A 22,922-nucleotide genomic window follows, 5' to 3' on the forward strand; every position below is an offset into this window, starting at 1 on the left:
GGCGGGAGAATCAGAAGTGAGTTCGAATCCCACAATACATTTCAAATACGTGTCTTCAGAGATTTTAGATGCTCTTTACTCGAACAAATCAATTGCGTTTGCATATTAATGCCACACCGTATTTTTATACTCAATACATAGTAAGTTATGTATTTCGTTCATTTGTTGAAATCGACTATTTGAAATACGTATTTGATGCTAATGGATGTTATGAAATGCTAATTGTGATACGCATTTGATGTACCAAGTATTTTTGTATGGCAAAATGATTCAGCGTAACGTTTACTTAAAATGCTTATCATTTAAATTCACCAATCGGCCTCATTAAATGTGTTTTGTACTTCGTCAAACCACGGAAATTTTTGTGGTGGACAGATGGCGAGATAAGAACGTATCAGATGGGTCACAGTAAGTAAACATTGAGACCGACGGTCTTTACTACATACGAAGCAGACTCGAATGTTTGTAGTCGGATAAGAATGAGTTTTGTTTTGTGTAAGTTGTTCTTAAACACTTTGATAATTTGTGTCTTGTTCTGAGAAAACTGGGAATAATGCTTGTGCGTAAAGTGTCGTCCCAGATTAGCCTGTGCAGTCCGCACAGGCTAATCAGGGACGACACTTTCCGCTTTAACTAGATTTTCGGTAAAAAGGGACTTCCTTAAAACGAAAAATACCGATTAAAGCGGACTGCACAGGCTAATCTGGGACGACACTTTACGCACAAGCATTATGAGACATTTTTTCTGAGATGAGAATAAGCAAAAGTAGAAGTAGAAGTAGCAATGCAGAATATATGGTTGGTGACCTTTAATAACATGTGATAGCAGACGAGTATGATATGGCGTAGGAAAAGGCGAGGCTTGGAGTGTCCTTTAGCGCGCCATGACAAAGTATTCTGGTATCATATGATATGAATAGACACCAACCATACATTAATTATAATACAAGACTATTATATTATAGTACTACGTTTCTTTTTGCACAAACATAGTTAAAAGCTAGCCCTTACACGAGTAAGATATAACAAATAAAATAACTAGCGATTTACAGTACAGCACAATGTGCAAATGAGACGGATTGACGACGTCAACATAGATCGATTTGTATTGAACACGAAATGGTTCTAGATAACATCATGAAAAATGACATTTCAATATACGTTGAATTTTGGGGAAAAATTTAAGCGAGAAAGTCTTACATGTTGTGAGATTAATATAACAAAACTAACATTATATCGTTTATCTATTAACACTATGAAATGGTGGTTTCCTAAGTGTGAAATGTTACAAAAACACAAAATGAGCTATCATGACCATTATAAATTACCACAAATTCTTAAAGGGATCTTTTCACGGTTTGGTAAAAACACAAAATTGAAAAAAGTTGTTTCAGATTCGTAAATTTTCGTTTTAGTTATGATATTTGTGAGTAAATAGTATTACTGAACATTTACCATGGTCTAATATAGCAATTATATGCATCCTTTGATGCTTTAAAAACCTAAAAAATTATAAAGCGTTATAACGAGAAACGATTGAATAATTTGAAGAGTTCTGATGTTATCGTTTAAATTTGTGAAACTACGAAGATTGCTTATATAACGTATAATATGCGCGTCTCATGTATGCTTGGAAGGATGGCTCAGTAGGCTAATGCGTTTTTACTCCATGATTCCGGGGTCACTGGTTCGAGCCCTGGTGCGGGCAACTTATTTTTTACTTTTTTACATTTTATTTTTGATTGTTTACTGGAGCTTTTAAAATCCAATGTTTACATTTATCAATATAAAGCATTAAATGACAAACTTCAAAATATGTCAAAATCTGTGAAAAGGCCTCTTTAACAAGAGAGTCTTTGATTCACATTTTTTTTACCTTGAAATGGTGCATTCAATTTAAAATACTGACGAATACTCTTGAGCAAGATGGAATGATCAACTCGGTGGTGAAAGCAAACATTCAATGATTACGGAGTTGCATTTTTAATTTTCGTTGCGTTTGTGATGTGGATTTGTATTGCATTTTGGGGGGCAACCATCAACAATAATAATCTTAAGCAATTGTTTTAGGACATAATTATCACATTGTAACGAAAATGGATCAGTTTCATGACGTATTCTCAATTTATGGCGTATATTTATTGCGAAAGTTGTGGGACATTAACGGCTGCAATCCAAACTTTTAACACACTTATGTAGTTCGATTGTGTTACTCTGTTGCAAACGCAACGACAAACCAGCTTTAACATGATTTACACTCTAATTATCACATTGAATTATTGTGGAATGTAGAAGTTATGGTTAGACTTTAAACTTTTGCATTAAAACATGCACATTATTGTTTCAAATTAACTTTTAAAATGGTGCATTGTTGAAATGATATTTTCATGATATGTTTAACATTGCCGTTTCTTTACCATTCACGTACTATTTCACGAATGTAAATTTAGTAAAATATTTGAGTGTCAAACTTTGAAATCTCACATCATTCATAAATACCTGTTAAGCCTCTGTCCCAGATCGATTGTCTTCAAAAAAAGTTCCAAGCGGTCTTTAATAAGGAATGATTTAACAATGCAGATAAGCTTAATAATCCCGAATGCGGGCGGAGCTAACATTGTGTTATCGTTCAGCGTCAGGCACATTTTGGAAATGGGTTATCGGTTTTGGGTATGATACCAATAAAAACTGGGTCAGAGTCTATAATGTAATTGTGCACTCGTGGCATAATAAACAACACAATTTAATAAATCTAACAGCACTAGCCATAGTTTCGCTAGCACTGCACTGTTATTATGTTTGTTGTTATAGCATATTTGGTCGTTTTGGTGGGTTCTGTGGTGTTTGAAGAACACATTCTCACAAACACACACACAACACAAAACAACATCGTCAGATAAAGTAAAAAGCATGGGGCTACAATGTGATCTTTACTTCAGATGGTGTTGCTGCTTTTCTTACCGTTTGCCTGTCATGGGCCTCAAGCAATGCAGGTCGGTGGCGTTTTCGATTGCATATCTACGCTTTATAAGAAACGTCATCGCTTGAAACGTGTGACGTTACTGTAACTGGTCTTGACGACTTGATTGTGCTCTATTTAATATATTTCACAATATATAAATTATATCCAATATTGTTTAAAATTGGGCCAGTTTGACTTAATGATTGTTATTAAAGTTTGCGAAAACTATTGTTAGGATTTTGCTGTTTTGAAGGCTATGTCGTCTAGTTCGTTCTCATATTAAATAACTACCTGCATGTATATACAGAATATTCCATTTCTGAAATGTATTAAGCTTGATGGATTTTTTTCTAGTTGACACCATCATAGTTTTGGGGCAAATAAAAACTGTTTACAATCATAATTATTTTAAAACTTGACGCCGTAACACTTATTTTAACGTATAGTAATGTTAACCAAAAACCAGATTATTATCTTACAGAAATCAGCACGATTCCAATCAATTGCTTCTCTTGCATTCAATTTCAGAAATAAATCGTTTAGAGCGGTTCCTAGGTACGTTATTTAATTAAAGTCCTGAATTTGATCATTAAACCTTCGCTAACACGGTTGTCCGCCTTACAACAGATATCATTAATTTGTTCTAAACGGATACAAATGGTTACCAGCTTAAACCAAACTTGATTTTTAACTCGTGTATTTTACATAAGTGGACTCAGGGAACAGTTATCATTGGAGCCCCTGGTCTGTTTCACCTTGCGACTGCTCTGCACACCTACAGAAAAATTACCGCATGTGCGTAGCTGACACCGGGCAACTGGTACCGGAGTTTGCTTGCGGGAATGGTCTTGCGCAGTACTATAGCGGCTGCAGTTGTCCGTATACTCAAGGTATATCTATTAAGATTAAAATGTTGATCGCTCTTTGTTTGTCGGCCATTTAACAATGATGTTGATTGCTTATGTTGTTTACACTTGAAAGAAGGACGAATTATATTATAACAATACATCTATTTCATTGTCAACATAATGTTTTTTTTTGACATTCCTTTAACTTCTAACAAGAATATAGGAAAAATATAGGTTTTCAACTGACATAGTTGCAATAAAAAAGCACGGACTGGAACGTCAGCGACGCATTTACGAACATCGAGATTAGTGTCGGTGATGATGCTTTGGATGATATTAAGTAGTGTCTCAATTCGCGTACGAAAATTGCGCAGCATCGTGCGGTCATTGTGGTCCAATGACACCTCGTAAGATTTGTACAAAATAATCGTTTATACTTTTTTGGAAACGCATATTGAACTATATAATGCGCGCGAATGTTTTTTTATATCCCCCACCACTATAGTGGAGGACATATTGTTTTTGCCCTGTCTGTTGGTTTGTTTGTGTGTTTGTTTGCGTCAAACTTTAACATTTGCCATAACTTTTGCAATATTGAAGATAGCATCTTCATATTTTGCATGCATGTGTATCTCATGGAGCTGCACATTTTGAGTGGTGAAAGGTCAAGGTAATCCTTCAAGGTCAAATGTCAAATATATGAGTCAAAATCGCTTATTTAATGTGCACGTTTGCAATATTGAAGATAGCAACTTGATATTTGGCATGCATGTGTATCTCATGGAGCTGCACATTTTGAGTGGTGAAAGGTCAAGTTCATCCTACAAGGTCAAATGTCAAATATATGGGTCAAAATCGCTCATCTAATTGACGATTGCAATTTTTAAGATAGCAACTTGGTATTTGGCATGCTGGTGTATCTCATGGAGCTGCACATTTTGAGTGGTGAAAGGTCAAGGTCATCCTTCAAGGTGATATATATGGGGACATAGTGTTTCACAAAAACATATTGTTTTTACATACTATAATATCATTGATACACCCTCAATTCACGGTTGATTAATTTGTTGTTTATTTTATAACATATGAGTGTTTATTGTTGTTTCATGTTAATAATATACATGTAAGAAGATAAAAAAGATATGAGCCCTGGATAATATATTTATGTAACTTATCCGATATGTTTAATTTATTCCTTGTTGAATATTAATCAAGTCCTCTCTTTTTTCCATCATCTACCGGTAATGTTTTAGTTTTGTAAAATCCACCAATTGTATTCTAATTCTATTGAAGCTGATCAACAACTCGAAAAATGAGGGAGAAATATCGTGAGATCAATTAAAAATTGAAACACATATATAGATGGTATTTGTTTTTTTCAGTAAAGTGAGACAATTATTTATTTCACGAGCGGTTGCATTTTTCTCACTTTACTGTGAATATTATTTCACTGTAATACCCCGAAAATACACATATTTTCTTATTATTTGACTGTTATTATGATTTTACCATTAGCTACGAAGTTGTATACTCGTGCTAATTTCTCTTTGATGCGTAGTCACCAGGTGAAAATATAAACATTCGAGTGCTTGGTTGGATTAACATAAATACGTCGTGGAGTTGAAACTTGATTTGCGGGTGTTTGAGTCCTCTTTATCCGAACAGAATATGAGCTTTGTTCTGAGAAAACTGGGCTTAATACATGTGCGTAAAGTGTCGTCCCAGATTAGCCTGTGTAGTCCGCACAGGCTAATCAGGGACGACACTTTCCGCTTTAATGGTATTTTTAGTTTCAATGAAGTTCCTTTTACCGAAAATCAAGTTTAGGCGGAAAGTGTCATCCCTGATTAGCCTGTGCGGACTGCACAGTCTAATCTGGTACGACAGTTTACGCGCATGCAACTTAACTTAACATAGAGTTTTTACAACAAAAATTCACTGTCACAATTTAAAAACGTTGAGGAGATTGGTGTATTGAAGTATTGAAAATGCTCCATCAAATGTAAAACTGTCGCAGATGTACAATTGAAGAATGTTCTGAACACGAATAAAGATAGACAGTAATCGTTTTCTTTTCTATTTTTACCGAAACTCAACGTTATCAAATTGGCAAGTTGGTCAAGAAAACAAGATGTCGCACTCTGTATAAACACTTATTCGGATTATAATATTTTAGAGCAGGTCGGGCTGTAAAGACTTCGTGAAGAGGCAGGTACGACCTGTAAATAAACTCTGATATACACACATAATATTTTAGATTTTACGATAACGTTTGACACAAGATTATGATCTAATCAATACCCTCGACAAATTGTCTGGTATTCATCTTGGCTCAATACAACTGAGGAGGCCAAAGTCCAATGGAATAAAGAGAAATCAGGGTGCATTATCAACGGGGTTCACAAGGGTTTACACACGGGCTTGACAGAATGTAAACACACCGGTTAGAGCTTCATTTTTACAAATATCTCAAGATATTCAAATATATTTGCAAAAATCTATAGTGCATAAACACAGTTTTCCTTGCAGTTTGTACCGATATCTTAAGATTTAAGAATAAATCCTTGAATAAGTCTGAAATTGACAGGTTGGGAAAAGGATGTAAACATAACCGTGTACATGAATGTTGTACACATCGAATTTTTGGCCAAGAACACTTGCTAATTAAATAAAGTTATTCTGACGTATTTCACATTGTCATAACAAGCATAAAAATATTTCATTTATGCACTAGTTGACATTCTTAATATTTTTCATTAATTGAAAATCACCACCTACCGGTGAGTTTACATCCATTAACGTTAAATTGTGAACCCCACAAAGTCACGTGATCCTGCACACTTAAAACGTATTTTTAATTTCTTTAATAAAATTAATATATGTCAGCATTAATGATACTTAAAATATATACAGACAATCATATTCTTCACACTTCACACTTAAATCGTATAGTTTATTATTATGAAAGCTCTCAAGACATTCACATTTAGACCAAATAAACATGTAACTAGAAATGGCTCGGCAGAGGCCTACGCGTATCCCCATGCCGCATGTTTGACCCAGGGGGCACCACAGGGTTGTTAATGGGGCCATGCATAGTTGAGATTGACCATATTGTCATAAGAGATATTCAGTATCGATTTGAAGTAAATCGGTGTAGAAATGAAGAAGTTAATGTAAAATAACATAAAATAAGAGATGTGTTTGTCAGAAACACAATGCGCCCTCCTGTGCCGCTTTGATTAATTTAAAAAAAAACATTTGGCAGGTTCATACTTACCTCCCTTTAAAGCCGATTACTTTCCTAGGATTTTTTGTGTTTTTTTTCCCGTTGACCTTGAAGGATGACCTTGACCTTTCACCACTCAAAATGTGCAGCTCCATGAGATACACATGTATGCCAAATATCAATTGCTATCTTCAATATTGCAAATGTTATGGCCAAGGCACCATACCGGGGGCATAAAAATGAGTGACAATCTCTGACCCGGCCCCACCCCAACCCCCATAACTTTTGACCCAGGGGTCAGATCAAAATTCCAAATAGTGCAGGGTCGCACATATGCTCATAGCTACCATGTGTGTAAGTTTCAAGGTTCAGGGCCCGTATTCACCAAACAATTCTTAGAATTAAGTCTAAGAATAAAGAAAATTCTTTAAATTAGAATATTCAATAATTTCTTTAATTGTGAGTCAAACTCTGCTGTAAACATCTCTTTCTATATTGTTCTTCACATAGAACATTTTGTTAATGACATAATCACCAGTGGTGTCATGTATATATTCAAACACTGAACACATATTTCTTGGTTCTAAGTCTATTCTTTATTCTTAAGTCTAAGAAACGGTTGGTGAATACGGGCCCTAGTGCTTATAGTGTATGAGGAGATATTGGCCAGGACGGACGGACAGACGGCGGATATAACCACAATATCCCCACGCTTTTTGAAAAGCGTGATGATAAAAAGAATAGCCCTTTCTCAGACTTTTAAGAAAGTATTGTAATTTAATCCTCTGATAATGTTGTTATTTTTTCGTCCTTTAGGATAAAACATTTCATGTTTCTCGTTGTAAAAAGCGGTTCAAATAAATGATCATTGGTCGGAGTGGACGAGCTATTCATCGTGCTCGGTCACGTGCGGTCAAGGATTCGAACGGAGGTATCGCACTTGCTTGACTGGAAGTGGCACGTGCCACGGGCCATCAACAGAACAGGCTTCTTGCAATATGGGAACGTGTCCAGGTAAAGTGTTTCTTTAATAATATTCTTATGTTGTTGAGTCGTATACTAAATTAAGACATTCCACTTTTTTATTGTTGTTTTTTTACCCTTACCAAGGTACCATGAGTGATAGAATATCTCTTATTACTTAGCAAACAAGAACATTAAGCATCATACTAGACCGCCCAAACGTACAGCCTATATATATGGTTTAACGCCCCATTAACACTCAAAATCAACGAAAATTTCGTACAATATTTCGTAAAATAAAGTTAAACAATTAAAAATCAGTGTTCCTAATAGCAATTGCCGAAATTTCAACGCCAGATGTGGTCTGGTAAAAAAGATGTTTGTAGATACAAAAAGCTCGTTTTTATTATTGTTTAACATATTTCATTCCATTTTAATTTCCCGCAAAGATATCTTTTCATACGACACACGAACACTAACATGGTATCATTTTAGTGTTCGTGTGTCGTATGACTAGATATATTCACGGGAAATTTTAATGGAATTGATTGTGTCACAAATAAATAAAAAAGGGCATTTAGTATCTACACAAATCTATGTAATCATACCACATCTAGCGTTGAAATTGTGGCTATTTCTATAAGGAACACTGATTGTTTAGGTGTTAGCTTTATTTAACGAAATACTTTACGAAATTTTCGTTGATTTTGAGCTTTATAGAGTCTTTAATTCGACCATGAACACGTGTTTTGTTGATACGAAGATTCGTATATCCCCGTTCATAGCTTTTATCAAATCACTGCCGCTTTTACAAACCACGTGCTGATGGTGGATTCAAACCATATATCAAATGACATTTTTATCAAACTATTACCTTTTTATGCAATTTTGGAAGAATTTCTAATAGAAATTTATTCCATTTATGTGATTGCAGTTTTTTTTAATTTAGGGAAGTTAATCGATTATAGGAGTAAGACAAACACCATACATGTTTTCGCTAAGGTAACGCAGGAACAATTATTTCTGTAATTGTATTATTTGCGTTTGATCTTTTCTTTACTGAAGTGGACGGCTACTGGGGACCGTGGTCGCCATTCACCCCGTGTAGCCATTCATGCGGAACCGGAATGACGATTCGCTCCCGCACCTGTTCGTACCCGATACCGTCCGCCCCCGGGGCGCCTTGTCATGGGGACAGCTATGACAGACAGGCATGCAACGCCCAGTCATGTATCAGTGAGTTGCATTTCCTTTCTTGCATTTATAATGATGATTAAAGGTATGCGGTTTACAACTTCGCTGAAACCAAATGACAACAATTGTGACATGTCAGCTTTGCACAACGATATGCGCCCATGACCGTTCATCAAATATTAAAAATCTGTACCGGCACTTAAAAACAATAACGTAATTTGGTATACTTAATAAACAGCCCAAAACAAATTATCGATGTTATTGCGATGTTTGATGCGTTGTGTGTTTGTATACAACTTATCCTACCGGATAAATGTTATCGGTTAAGGAACGGGATTTCCATAATTTTTTTAACCTAGGTTTGTACTTTTTAGTTATGCTAGTTTTATTTTCTATTTATTTATCATGTAGACATACCAAAAAAATGTTTAAACTGAAATAACGTCAGCATATGGCCCTCTATCCACAAAACGAGTTTAATACACCTAGCTTAAGTCCTTTTGGGGCTATCTCAGACAGGATTCAGTATGTAGTTTATTTTTTGTTAATAATTAAAGTAGCCATAACTTGAATACGAAGATTAACTGAAATAAATTCAACATAAACATTGGCGTCTATCCACATACTGAATTACATCAACCTTGCTAATGTTGTTTAGTTGTCGCTCTATCCAGTCTTTAGTTTTCAATTATTTCTGTAATCCTAGCAACATTAAAACTTTTTGAGATGTGGTAGGATTTTAATTTTAGTTTACCCGTATTTCTGTCGAACTAATTAAAATAATATGCATATTTCCAATACGACCGTCTATTCACGTAGTGAGTTTCAACCTGTCATACAATAAGTTCATTTTGAGTTATCACACGGACAAAAAGGAAATAACTTTTTATATTTTCCATTTGGTCATCTATCCACATATTTAAGTTACATCAAGTAGCCGATGTATATTTTTGTTAATTACATACAGGGTCCAAATTTTAGCGTTCAATTATTTTGCAACAATATATCTGTACTCATACATGCCTAGGTAACGCAAATCAAACCTAACGAAAATATGACGAATAAAAAACTAAAAAAAACTTTCGTATTCTCCATCTTGCCTTCTATCCATTCACAGTTATATGGACATAGCTTAAGTATCGTTTTAGCTATTGCTGGATCCGAATTTTATTTTTCAATTATTTCCGAAAACATGGCGCACACAGTTTTGTCTGAAGAAAAAAAACACTGAAATAATGTGCATATTTCCCATCTCGCCAACCAAGTTTTATCAGCCTAGCTTTAGAACATTTGAAGTTATTGTAGATCCAGATTCGGAAAGACAACGTAAAGAATGACACGGATATACCAGGTGTTAACCTTAAGTTCCCGTTATTTACACATGTACATGACTTAATACGCCAATTAATTTATTTATTTTGCAATATCAGTGAGATTTAAAGGTCGTACATTAATATAACGAAGAGTTTAAAAATGAACTGGTATTTTATAAAATCGTTGTGTCCAGTTGATGGTCAGTGGAGTTCATGGACGGACTGGTCAAGGTGTTTGGTAACGTGCGGACTCGGAACGATATCACGTGACCGCACATGCACCTCTCCGGCGCCTTCGAATGGTGGTCGGAATTGCTCGGAAATGAGTACGGAAACTCACGACTGTTCTTACGGACCGTGCGCAGGTGCGTCTAAGTCAAACTATTTAATGATAAAATTTACATTTTCTATATTTTTGTTGAAACCTTACTTGTGAAATGGTAAATATGATTAAGTGCATATAATCGTCACGATTTAGTCTTCATAATGTTCTGCATTAGAATGTTCTATTCATAACATTTAATTTTGGAATAGAAAATGCTGCTTGTCTGATCAGAGCATATGTGTTAGGCACTCGGCCATTCATATACAATGTCCTCTGTACATAAAGAATGGTGTATAGAAGGTTCTCTATCTTTCGAATAATCATTTAATAATAATACTGAATAAAATATATATAAAAAAACACTCAATAATTTATTTATTTCGATTGATCATTGTCAGTAAGCATGAAAACTAATTTCAATTTTAGTTTACTACATCTTCTACACGTTTCCCTTTTCTTGTGGGATTTTGGGGTGTATTTAACCATGTTTGAAAATAGTAAATCATCCATTATGTGGACAGATCCCTTTAAATCCTCTTCTTATCATTTCAGTTTGTGTCTTTTTGTCAGTTCCAACTAATTCCTCCTTTCAGAATGGAGCCACTGGTTTGAGGGATCTTGCTCGGTCTCCTGCGGAGAAGGGACACGTGAACGCTTACGTCACTGCAGTACCGGTCGTGACGTTGACTGCCCGGGCAACGCACAGGTTATCGTGAACTGCACCGCGCTAATCTGCATTTGAATGCCCACCAAGAATATACACATTTATTAAATTTCAAGTATACCGAAAGCTGCTGTCTTTTTTCTCTTTAGCAGTTCTGAGTTCAATCGTATGTTGCTCTTTTTTCATAATTCATAATCGAAAGAAATATATTCACATACCAATGAATATTTTGGACACATTTTATTGTGTGTGGTTTGCATAAGACGTGGTATGAGGGTAAGGGAGGTTGAATGGATACATACGCATTTAAAGCAAATTATAATTAATTTTAGACTATTTTCTTCACTATATCTGTACACTAAAATGACGACACATTTTGTCTATGCCATTGTGAACGCATAGCGCCATCATTATCATCCTTTCAAAATGAATATAACTAGTAAACACATGGTTAAGGGCATACATGAAAAGGGGCAAACTATTAAAAGAACTCATTTAAAACTCCCTATATTCATAAACTGTAATTTTATTTAAAAATAAAAGATAAAACACGAGGAGATTCAATAATGTATGAGAATAATGCAAAACGACAGAAAATATCGTATCACATGAAGGGACAATTTACAGAAACGGTATGTTTTGAAATAACATGCACTTTTTCAATTGTAAGCACCATTAAATGTCGCATCCATTTCTCTTCCATAAATTCAAACAGATACATGCTACATCCAAATTAATATTAATCACACAAAAAAACATACACTTTTATTAAATAATAATGTATTAACTTCAAACCGGACATGATAGCTCTATTGGTAGAGAGCTACAATACAAATCCGAGGAGAGCGGCTTCGATCAATCTCCGGCCACAAAACTTGTTGGGAGACTGATCATGAAATATTTGTTTTGACCAATCTTTCCGACGTGTAAAAACTAAAAACTGTTGAAAACGGCGAAAACAACAACTCAACAAACACTCGAAACTTAAAAGGACTGGGCAGAATTTCGAGAAAGTGATGATTTTGAATGTGTTCGAGTTTGTTTCAAATATACGTAATAATTTCAAACAATGTACAACATGTAGAAACAAACATTAAAAAAATGAACGTAAAAGGCGTCTCATTATTGATGTATTAGTCTGAAATAATACTATTCATTTATATTTCGTCGCACCTAGATACCGCACGTCCAATTCATCGGACACATGTAGTTTCTGAATACATTAGTCTGTGTTTATTTTTCTGTACGAGGCCGCGGGAGATTCGTCACTAGTTTTCGCGGGTATGCGGGATTTATCGACGCCATATTTTCCGCTGGAAAGGTCCCGTATGTATGTCAGGAATTCAGGACGACGCATGTCTTCTATCATCGTTTCTGAAAGAAAGGTGTGTGCGTTCCAAATTAAATTGAATTGAAACGTTAGCCTTGCTCTATACCACATTTAGAGAGTGAGGATTGTTTTGTCCAGGCATTACTCGATTTAACAGGAAGGCGTATGCCACTGCAATAATAAGCTCGCGTATTAACCCATTTATGCATAGTGGACTCTCCCATCCTTCTAAACTGGGTTAATTTATTACCAAAATTAGGGATGTCTAGTTTATTTATTTCTATATTTAGAATATTTCTTACAGAACTTCCTTTAATCAAACAGCGCAGACCCTGATGAGACGCCGCATCATGCGACGTCTCATCTGGGTCTACGCTGTTTGCCAAGGCCTTTTTTCTAGACGCTAGGCATAAATGGGTTAACCTAGTATACATCTATATTTCGATATACCGCGTTTTAATAAAGAAAATTTCGTGCAGAATAATCATACATCAACATTGATATTACCAAACACCAAGTGGGCTCGTTAAAATACTAACGTTTATTTGAAAGGGTAGTTTTCCCCTTTTATTTATAATATCTCCGGTGTGACATTTTATCACAAAAGGTCATATTTTAAGCAAGATTACCACAGTACCATCTGGCTTTCGAACAGTTGAAACATTACCATAGGCATATAATGTGAAGATAAATATGTTAAAGTATCGTGACTATCTCTATATATTTACTTCAGAACTAAATGGAGTATGCTTTTAGAACAAACATATGCTGTTATGGCATTATTAAACTTGCCTAACGCTATTGCAATGTAGAAGTCTTATAAACAATGGTACGCAATACATTCTATTGTCACTTACCAACAACCTGCGCAATAGTCCCCACCCTGGGGCCTTCATAATCGTCAGGTAGATACTCGTCTGGGATGCATTCGTAACCTATTTCGTTGTATATCTTCACCAAGCTTTTCCCGTGTAGATGAAACTGACAAATAGTTCAATATTATTATATTATCTAAAAACAATGCAATGCAAACAACGACAGCAGGGAACCACGTGATCAAAATATGACTAGTACAACAGAAACATGGCTGCTTTGGTTGAAACATTTTCAACTTAAACATAATTTAATAACAGATTTTAGAATTGTTCAATTTTATCAGTAGCCTGTCTTATATGAACGGGATTGGGAGCATTTTAACGATAACCTGAATGTCACATAATACATCGAACACTTTGAAAACACTCCGTTTTCTGATAGATGTAAAAGTGTTCAAGTTCAGTCCATGCTTATTGGTTTATTTTTGTATGATATCGTTTCATAAAGAACAAATTCATGTTGCTACTGTAAACCTATTGACCATTCATGCTTTATATAGCACTCTGTTATGATTGTGTAATATTAACTATGAAATAGAGTACAATTAGAGTGTTTACAGAAAATGATTACCGGTAACTCATAAAATCCAGGTAATTATCTAATACATTATTAGAAACTTGTACATTTTCGTGAAGTACATAGGCTTTGTACAAATTGGTAGTGCTGATGCAATGTATGTCAATACATTTGTCATGTTATTCCATCGCATAATTGTTGACTTTAGTAGCCAATTTCCATTAATCTGGTCATATTTTGATCATGTGATTTTTCAATTGAGTTCTGCATGGTGTAGAGGAATTAAACAGAGTTTAACAATTGCTTGAAGCCTAATGAGACCCTTATGGGAGTTATTTCGACAAGAAACTACACAAACTAAATCGCGCCGTTTTTGTCGCGAACAAATTAATGTTTACACGCTCTAAGACTTATACAATCATGTTTAATTTTCGATTGCGATGATATCCTTGATTAAAATCACTTAACTATACTTCTTCCAGAAATACAATTATATTTTAAGTTGCAAATTATGTAGTTCCATTAACGATAATAGTGCTGTGGGTCTATTTAGCAAAAAATCCTGAAAGAATAGCAAATGAATTGTATTCACATGCAACTATACATGTATGCCTAGGCATAGTGTAGCTGAATGGGTCAAGTTCCCACCGGGTACTACTTCCGCGTACCCCGGGTACTTTGAAGTATACTTAACCGTACACCGATTTACAAATGATACTTTTGGGTACCCCGGTATACTTACAGGTACCCAATCTTACCTAATAAGAATAAAATTCGTACCCAATTTTTTATTCGGACCCAAACTTTTCGTCCCCACATTTGTTTTCGTACCCATATGGGAAAAATGTGGGTACGAACATTTTGAGTAAGAACAAATATGTAGGTACGAAAATTTTGGTTACGAAAAAATTGTGGGTAAGAACATTTTGGGTAAGAAAAAAATGAGGGTACGAAAATTTTTGTTACGAAAAAAATGTGGGTACGACAATTTTGGGTACGAAAAAAATATGCAAAAAAACGGGGTACGAAAAAAATTTGGGTACGAAAAAAAAAATTTGGTACAAAAATTTTGTGTACGAAAAAAAATTTGGGTACGAAAATTTTTGGTAGGAAAAAAAATTGGGTAAGATTTTTTTATCAAGAAAGATGTGAAAGTATACCGGGGTACCCAAAAGTATCATTTGACAATTGGTGTACGGTGAAGTATTCTTCAAAGTACCCGGGCAACGTGGAAGTAGTACCCCGAGGGAACTTGACCCATTCAGTCATAGTATAGTCCCTGAAAATAAAATGCAGAAACTGTAAAATTTAAAGATAAAGACGATTCGCGTGTATCTTGTGTTGTTTAAGTTTTTGAGAAAATACACTTCTTTGAGAATTTTTTCATGTTTACGTCTTAGGAAATAGAATAATGTCAAGCACTAGAAGCAAAACGATGAGAAAAGTAACTCATCGCAAAACATAACGTATTAAATATTTGACAGGAACGGCTATATACAGTACCCTGCTCTTCAATTTCTTCGACAGGATGATAGAAACCATTGCCCAGATGGCGTCAAAGAAAGGCGGTTCGTTGAATATGTCCAAAGACTTAACGCGTATTGGCAGACTTTTCTGTAACAACCAAAATTGATAAATTGATGCGGTGATTAAACAAAGGCGCAACAACCGATCACTGATCATTTATAGGACATTGATTATATTTAAGCCAATAATTATTTATGTGTTTTTTCACTCCTTATTTCATTTCAAATAAAATAAAGACACGCATGCATATTGTTTGCATTAATATACACGTCATTTGTTAATACGGAAATACAAATTACATTTTTTACCTGAAAATAACTCGTGAATTCCTTTTCGAATTCAGGATTGTATAAGGTCGTTATCATGCTCCAAGTGATCCCAGCGTAATTGCTCACAAAAACGACACCGTTGACCTGCGCGTGCTCGTTGAATGTCAACCAATCACAGAGCAGTGCGCTCATATGGTACATCTTGGAAACGCCAACAGATTTAAAAAATTCGGTATCCAGTTTTTCTATTTGAAAAAGAACGACAGAACTAACAATTAATATTTGTAAATGCGTAATGCGTTTTCCTTTCATCACAAGTTAAGTGCAAAGTAATTTGAATTATTGTAGGCAAAAGTACTATGTATATATTGTTAAGCAAACACATGTTCTACATTTTATGCTGCAAGTATCAGTTACCTTGACCTTTGACTTGTTCAATGCAACTCGATGAGTTTAATCCCCGTATCACGTGTAAATGCCAATTTAAACGATTGCATTTATAAGATTATATAGATACTGCGCGAAAACGAAACCATGAAACTTTCCAATCAGAAACCCCTTGGACCATTAACATCGCACTGATGACCTCGGTATCACACGTCACATTCATAGCATGAGTTAGGTCAAAGCATTACGTAGATATTGTGTGTGAACTAAGTATTCTCAATTTAAAGTTTCAATTGTCATTCACATTGGCCTTTGAGTTTTAAATATTAAACTAAAAGGCTCGAAGGATTTCTTCACTTTACCCCGTGTAAAAAACCTACCAATGTGCCTAATTGTTGGTTAAGGAAAATTCGTTAGATATTGTGCGAAAAAAAATTGATCTACGGATCGGCCATCCGTCCGACGGACCGATGCAAAGCAATGTACATGTACACTCCCCTCTTCGAAGGTTGGTGTACAGTTCAATATGCATTTTAAATTTTATTGACTTTTGCACTTGGCAACGTGTCATTATGGCACTATCAGTCATCATTGAAAAGGCGATAAACTAATGAATATTCGGCGAACGATTTTTTATTACTATTAATTTGACTTTTAATTGAATTCCCTTTGTTCTGCATATAACATTATAAGAATGTACATCATCCGATAAGGAGTGACATACTAATACATGAAATTTATCTCAAGTTTAACCAAATTCTTTGTTCCTATGAGTAATATTGTGCGAGTGCATACGGAAAAAGGCCAGCAATACTTACCGAACCCGCCAAACATAACAATTCTCCCGTGCTTGTCGCGCTTGGGGCTGGCGTAAAATGCGCTGTAATGAATATGGGATATATACGATTATGCAATATGGGTTATTAATTTGCATCAAAACAGTGATAATTCGGAAAAAAAGTGTCGTGGGTAGGGTTAGAAATATTTTGCATTAGATAAAACAATGTTATATTCGTACAAACAATCGGCTTGTGTTGAACTAAAGTTTTAGCATGTTACATAATGCGATGGTGTCAAAGCCAATTACAGTTTGATAGTATGTACAGCAATGCGCATTTGACAATGTAATGAGTGTATTATACATGGGCTGATATGCTATGGAGGTTAGATATGACATTATACTTAAACTTATATGATGGGTAATATTATTATCGCGGAAAATATAAACAGTAATAATTTCCTCGCAATATTTGACTACCAATCGAGTATCGAGTCTTCGATAAACGGCCCGGAAACATAATTTGTGTACAGATTGGTCATGAAATCCTGTCTACGACCATTCTTTTTTTCCTCCGATTCAAGTAGGGGAGGTGTCAGTAACATAATTATGTGAAGTTAGTACTGGTAAAACCAGCTTACCCCATTAACAGTGGGTCGGTTAACTGACCTTTGTGATATGACACCAATACTGTTGAACACGTCGCATAATATCGTTAAACCGGTAGAAAAAATAAACTAAACGAAACGCCGTTTGCATTACAAAAAGGTACTTTGTTTATATCACTTGTCAATTTGCCTAAACAATTTCACATTGGAAAAAGCGCACACGAGAAGGACATCCACACATGAATAAAACTTTTATCATCGCATTGAAACGGTCAGTGCAAGGTATTGGGTGCTTTATCGGGATAAGGGCGCCCATATTTAACACAATACCAATATTTATTCACCAAACGTTAGTTGTAAATGAGAACGTATTTCAACGTACCCCATTCTCATTAATTTCAGAAGAACAGGATCAAACGGATCCTCGTTTGTGAACCAGTCTGGCCTTCCGGTTCGCACAGTCCAAAACTTCTCGAGTGCCTTCCGCGCATCTAGTTGGCTGAATTTCCGAAATCTCAAAAACCGCAACAGAAATGCGTAGTCTGACAATACAAATACTGATTATGATTACGTCAATTATGTTTAAATCTAATTAATTGCATTGCTTCAATTTGCAAGTGGATATAAATGATATTAAATAATAATACACGAAACTCCCGTTTCACAGCACATACACGTGGACATTTTAAAACAGGAAACAACTAATCGTATACTAGTAAATGTCATTATGCAAGTACGCGCAATGTAAAAACGTATATTTCTGATGGTTAAGCAAGAGGGGTAAAGCCCCAAAGGCGCTCATCTGAGAAGCCAAGGAACTGAACAAGTGGTGTTCACAAAGTAACACAATATATTTTGATCAAGAAATGTATCAACATCTGGAAGAAATGTTTGTAACCAACATCTATTATTTTTAGAACCCATCCTAGAAAATACCTTTTTGAACCTTCAGGGCTGGCACGAATCACGATTAGCCAGTCAAACATGTGACTTCTATAGTGTGAAACGGTTTAACTATAGCCCTTGTTGCGGTTAGGTTTTACCAGGGACAGGAACCATATATCACTCCTCTGAGAAATCACTTATTTACGACTGAAGACTTATATTCAGAGCAAGTTTAATGAACATGGCGTTACAAATGTAAATTCGTGAGTCTCAAGCTTTTTCTTTAATTTGATACAGTGAGTGACCTAATATAAGACCCCACATGGCCCAGTTTCAATCGCCTCCGCTATATCATTGACACCATGTTCTGACCAAGTTTAATGACGCGTTTTTTTTGTTTTATTTTACTTAGAGGTGTTTTTAATCACAACCTTCAGTTAAATATTGCAATAACTGTTGCACCTAAAAGTATTCGTGAGCTTTTTCATTTTTCCCAGGGACCTAGCTTTAAACAACAAAAATGATCCCATTTCAAACTCGGCGGGATATGCGTGTGACAAAATGTCTGAAAAATGTTCAAGATGATCGGGCAGTTAACGTGTCCTTGAGAGTGTTCACAAGAGTTCTCTTCAATGTGACAGAGCAAACTAGAATTTTGACACAACAAGATTAGTCTTAAGCCGGGTCGAGATATTATTGGGGAAATAATCTGATCACGTTTCATGAAGATCGCAGAAACAAATTTTTGCCTCCAGAGTTTTCATAAGCTTTTTCTATAATTTGAACTAGTGACCTAGTTTGGGAGCCAAAGAGGCCAACTTTTGAAATCCGCCGAGATGTCAGGTTCTGTTCTCGTATGACCCAGTATCGAAATCGGCAGAGGTATAATTTGTGATGTGTCTACGTTTCATAAAGATTGCACAATAAATTTTGCAGCCAAAGTGTTTACAAACATCATCTTTAATTGGACCAAGTGATCTCGATTTTGACCACACGTGACCCAGTATTGAACAAGGTCGATATATTATTGGAAAAATGTTCTTAAAAGGTTTCTTGAAAAGGGTTGGACATTCAATATCCCACGTGACCCTGTTTGAACTCGGTTGAGATATCATCGAGACAAATGTTCTTACCAAGTTACATGAAGATTGAGCAAGCTATGTGACCACTAGAGTGTTCACATAGCGAATGTTCTCAACGCACAACACACGACGAAAAAAAAAAAGGAATTCACAAAGGCTCATCATGCGCAGCTTTCTTACAAATACTGAGACGATTAATCCGATAATCTGTATCCTGAGATTCGAAAATGAATAATAAGTAATGTATTTGCATAGAAACGTATGCGATATATGGCGTGATTAGACATTTGAAAGCAAACGCATAATAAATTATTTAAAATTACCATTTAATTGAAAATTGTCCGCATAGAAACAGCGTGACGGGCAAATTTATTGGGACAATTATCTGTGATGTAAAAACTAAGAGTTAACCTGTTGGAGATTTCAGCCAATCTTGCTGTAACGCCCATTCTCTTAGGGACTGTACCGCCAGTATCGTGTCTTTCTCGTTCCTCTCATTTAGCTCATCTCGTGCCTTCTTTTTACTGGCAGCATCCAATACGCTGACGAATTGTGTGCCACCTAAACATGAAGCATATTTAAGCTAGTACCGAGTAAAACAAGTTAGTCCTTTGTGTTTAGAAGAAATGTATAACATTGAAAACATGAAACAGTGAACTTGGTCCAATATCCCTTTTGACGGTTTGGAATTCTAATTCATAAATTATATGCAACAGCTGATTGTTTCATCTAATCAGATCGAGCCATACTGTTATTAACTTATTGTATTTCTCTAGGTTGAGTTTTCTATCAGTTTGTTACATTATAACATTTTCAGAAAAATATCACTTTTATAATTGTAAAAATAAACAAATATTGCAACGAGGTTTACAACAGTTCTGTCATGAAATATACTTCTTTGAATTGATATTCACGTGTGTGTGTGTATAGCAACAATAAACAACGAACATTAAGAACATATACCATTCAAAACAGCATTTTCGTAAGGGAGATGAGTCGGAAATAAAATTCGTAGGCTAAAAAGAAACAGCTTTTTTGATTGTATTCAACGGGTTGTTTTTTTCTTAAAATAATATGGCTGGAATAATATTATTTCTTCAAAATACCGTATGTTTCTGATGTTTAAATCACAGCGAAATACGTACTTACTTGGTACAATAGTGGGAATTCCTATCATAAGGTTGCACACACTTTCTCACCTTGTATCATTCTGGTTTCGGCATAGCTGTTTAACTCAGCTTTGCACCTTAAATGACCTTTACATAACGCCAGCAGACCTGAACGAATAAACTTAATTCATTCCATTGGCTGATTTGAGCATTATCGCCCGGAAAACGGGCAACATCGCCGAGTCGTTGTAGAATAGGATGTAGCACTAATCAGTGTAGGGAAATGCGGACTGGTCTCCGCAAGTTCATTTTTGCCAAGTTACAATCACGCATTACCGGTAAATTGAATGCCAAAGACTTTCAAGGTCAGTGCTGGGTCAGTAAATCGTCAGGGGAAGGAGGAATGTACTATAATTAACGCCTTACGTTGATAACACAATATTGCTTTCAATATATCAAACGAACTTTTGGGAAAGACATGAATGAAAACCTATCGGTAAATGCCATTTGTCTTGAATTGTGAGGCAAAATTACCGACATAGTATAGTGTCCATGATAGAAGGGAAATCGCTTATTTATCTAGCCACACATGTGTGACGTACGCGGTAATTTTGTCTGAAAATCTTTCCTGAAAGCCAGAATAAGCTTCTGACACCTACCAGTTTGCTATAAATAACACAGTTTAACTTCAATTTTCTAGCGGAAAGTATCCTGGTTTGATGTTTCATTTACAAGGCGCAATTAGATTGATGAAGACCCGCGTCATGCAAACATGGGACATATGCTCTATGCTGCCAACGTAGCTCCTGTCCAGCCTGCGCATCCGCGCAGTCTTGTCAGGGTATGCATACTGATGAGCATACTCAAGAGATACATTGAAACATTGCGTGTTTTTATAGAGGAAACCGTAGCCCCTAACCAGACTGCGCAAGTGCGAAGGCTGGGCTTGAGCTACACTGGCCGCATATGTCATAAGACCAATGTCTTCATGCCACGTGTGTAGCAGTGTTCTATGAATCAACGATCTATCAATTCACAATAATGTTTATTTATAAATCTTTGTTTGAATGTGTAGAAAGAAAATAATAAATGTTTATAGCTGTTATGTCACTATATTCAAATGTTCAGTCTTGTATATTACCAATATAAAAAGTTGCTTAATATTTGAGAGCGTCAACAAGAAGGACTAGCCATGTGAGTACGCACATGAAATAAAAATTGTATTTACGAACACTTTTATGTGGTTTATTATTACTTGTAATAGTGCACTTCATGACGAATATTTCATTCGCTGGATATGCGACTTTTAAGTGAAAAAGAACACAACAATACTTAAACCATTGTTTTAAATTTAATAGCTTAGAAAAGTACATTTTATACCTTAATTTCAAAGTCAATATATACGCCGAATATCTTTAAAAAAAAAGACATTTCTTGTTCATGATCAACAGTTAATATCACGAATTAAAGCGAGTAAGCATAACACAAATCCATTCGTGCATGCATTTAACCGCGATTTTATCACAATAGAATTTTGGAAACGTAAATTGGCCATTCAAGGTTTGCAACGAAGCAGTTAACAGCAATACCCGTATGTATACCGGTAACAAGGATAACCCGGATGAGTGGATTTTACTAGTACTACCACTTCTTGTACAGAGACTACTAAAGCAAAACTACTACTACTCCTTTTCCACCTCCTTCTGCTCCTCCTACTCCTATTCCTACCCCACCTACTAAGACTACTACTACTACTACAACAGCCACTATTACTACTACAACTACTTGTACTACTACTACTGCTACTTCTACTGCTACTACTACTTCTACTACTGCTACCACTACTGCTACTACTACTACTACTACTGCTACTACTACTACTACTACTACTACTACTACTACTACTACTACTACTACTACTACTACTACTACTACAACCACTACTACTACCACCACTACTACTACTACACTACTACTACTACTACTACTACTACTACTACTACTACTACTACTTCTACTACTACTACTACTACTACTACTACTACTACTACTACTAC

At 35.5% G+C, this 22,922-nt stretch overlaps 2 protein-coding genes across 3 annotated transcripts in view; one reads left to right on the forward strand and one right to left on the reverse strand.

Moving 5' to 3' along the window:
• Positions 1–390: 390 nt before the first annotated feature.
• On the forward strand, positions 391–11,624 carry LOC127855807 (coadhesin-like). 2 transcript variants are annotated; one of them, XM_052391618.1, is made up of 8 exons: positions 391–495; positions 2,940–2,993; positions 3,491–3,517; positions 3,673–3,852; positions 7,889–8,053; positions 9,068–9,238; positions 10,704–10,874; positions 11,428–11,624. In XM_052391618.1, the coding sequence occupies exons 1-8, from the start codon at positions 480–482 to the stop codon at positions 11,574–11,576; spliced, it is 933 nt and encodes a 310-aa protein (XP_052247578.1). In that variant the 5' UTR covers positions 391–479; the 3' UTR covers positions 11,577–11,624. The 2 variants fall into 2 exon arrangements, with proteins under 2 accessions (XP_052247578.1, XP_052247579.1); XM_052391619.1 differs by lacking the exon at positions 3,491–3,517.
• Positions 11,625–12,008: 384 nt separating this feature from the next.
• Positions 12,009–22,922, reverse strand: part of LOC127855806 (alpha-tocopherol transfer protein-like) — a 14,944-nt gene continuing 4,030 nt past the window's right edge. The window contains exons 2-8 of the mRNA XM_052391617.1: positions 20,168–20,317; positions 18,172–18,331; positions 17,222–17,283; positions 16,056–16,261; positions 15,724–15,834; positions 13,686–13,809; positions 12,009–12,872 (exon numbers count right to left, since the gene is read on the reverse strand). Coding sequence (XP_052247577.1) covers positions 12,721–12,872; positions 13,686–13,809; positions 15,724–15,834; positions 16,056–16,261; positions 17,222–17,283; positions 18,172–18,331; positions 20,168–20,317 — 965 coding nt within the window. The 3' untranslated portion in view covers positions 12,009–12,720. The remainder of the gene's footprint in view (positions 12,873–13,685; positions 13,810–15,723; positions 15,835–16,055; positions 16,262–17,221; positions 17,284–18,171; positions 18,332–20,167; positions 20,318–22,922) is intronic.

Source organism: Dreissena polymorpha, chromosome 13 (assembly GCF_020536995.1).
Source record: "Dreissena polymorpha isolate Duluth1 chromosome 13, UMN_Dpol_1.0, whole genome shotgun sequence".
Lineage (NCBI taxonomy): Eukaryota > Metazoa > Mollusca > Bivalvia > Myida > Dreissenidae > Dreissena > Dreissena polymorpha.

Excerpts from the sequence above, each read along its gene's own strand:
- LOC127855807 (XM_052391618.1), top strand. Across the intron at positions 3,853-7,888 it reads CAGTTGTCCGTATACTCAAG|CGGTTCAAATAAATGATCAT; the intron begins GTATATCTATTA and ends CGTTGTAAAAAG. Across the intron at positions 8,054-9,067 it reads CAATATGGGAACGTGTCCAG|TGGACGGCTACTGGGGACCG; the intron begins GTAAAGTGTTTC and ends TCTTTACTGAAG.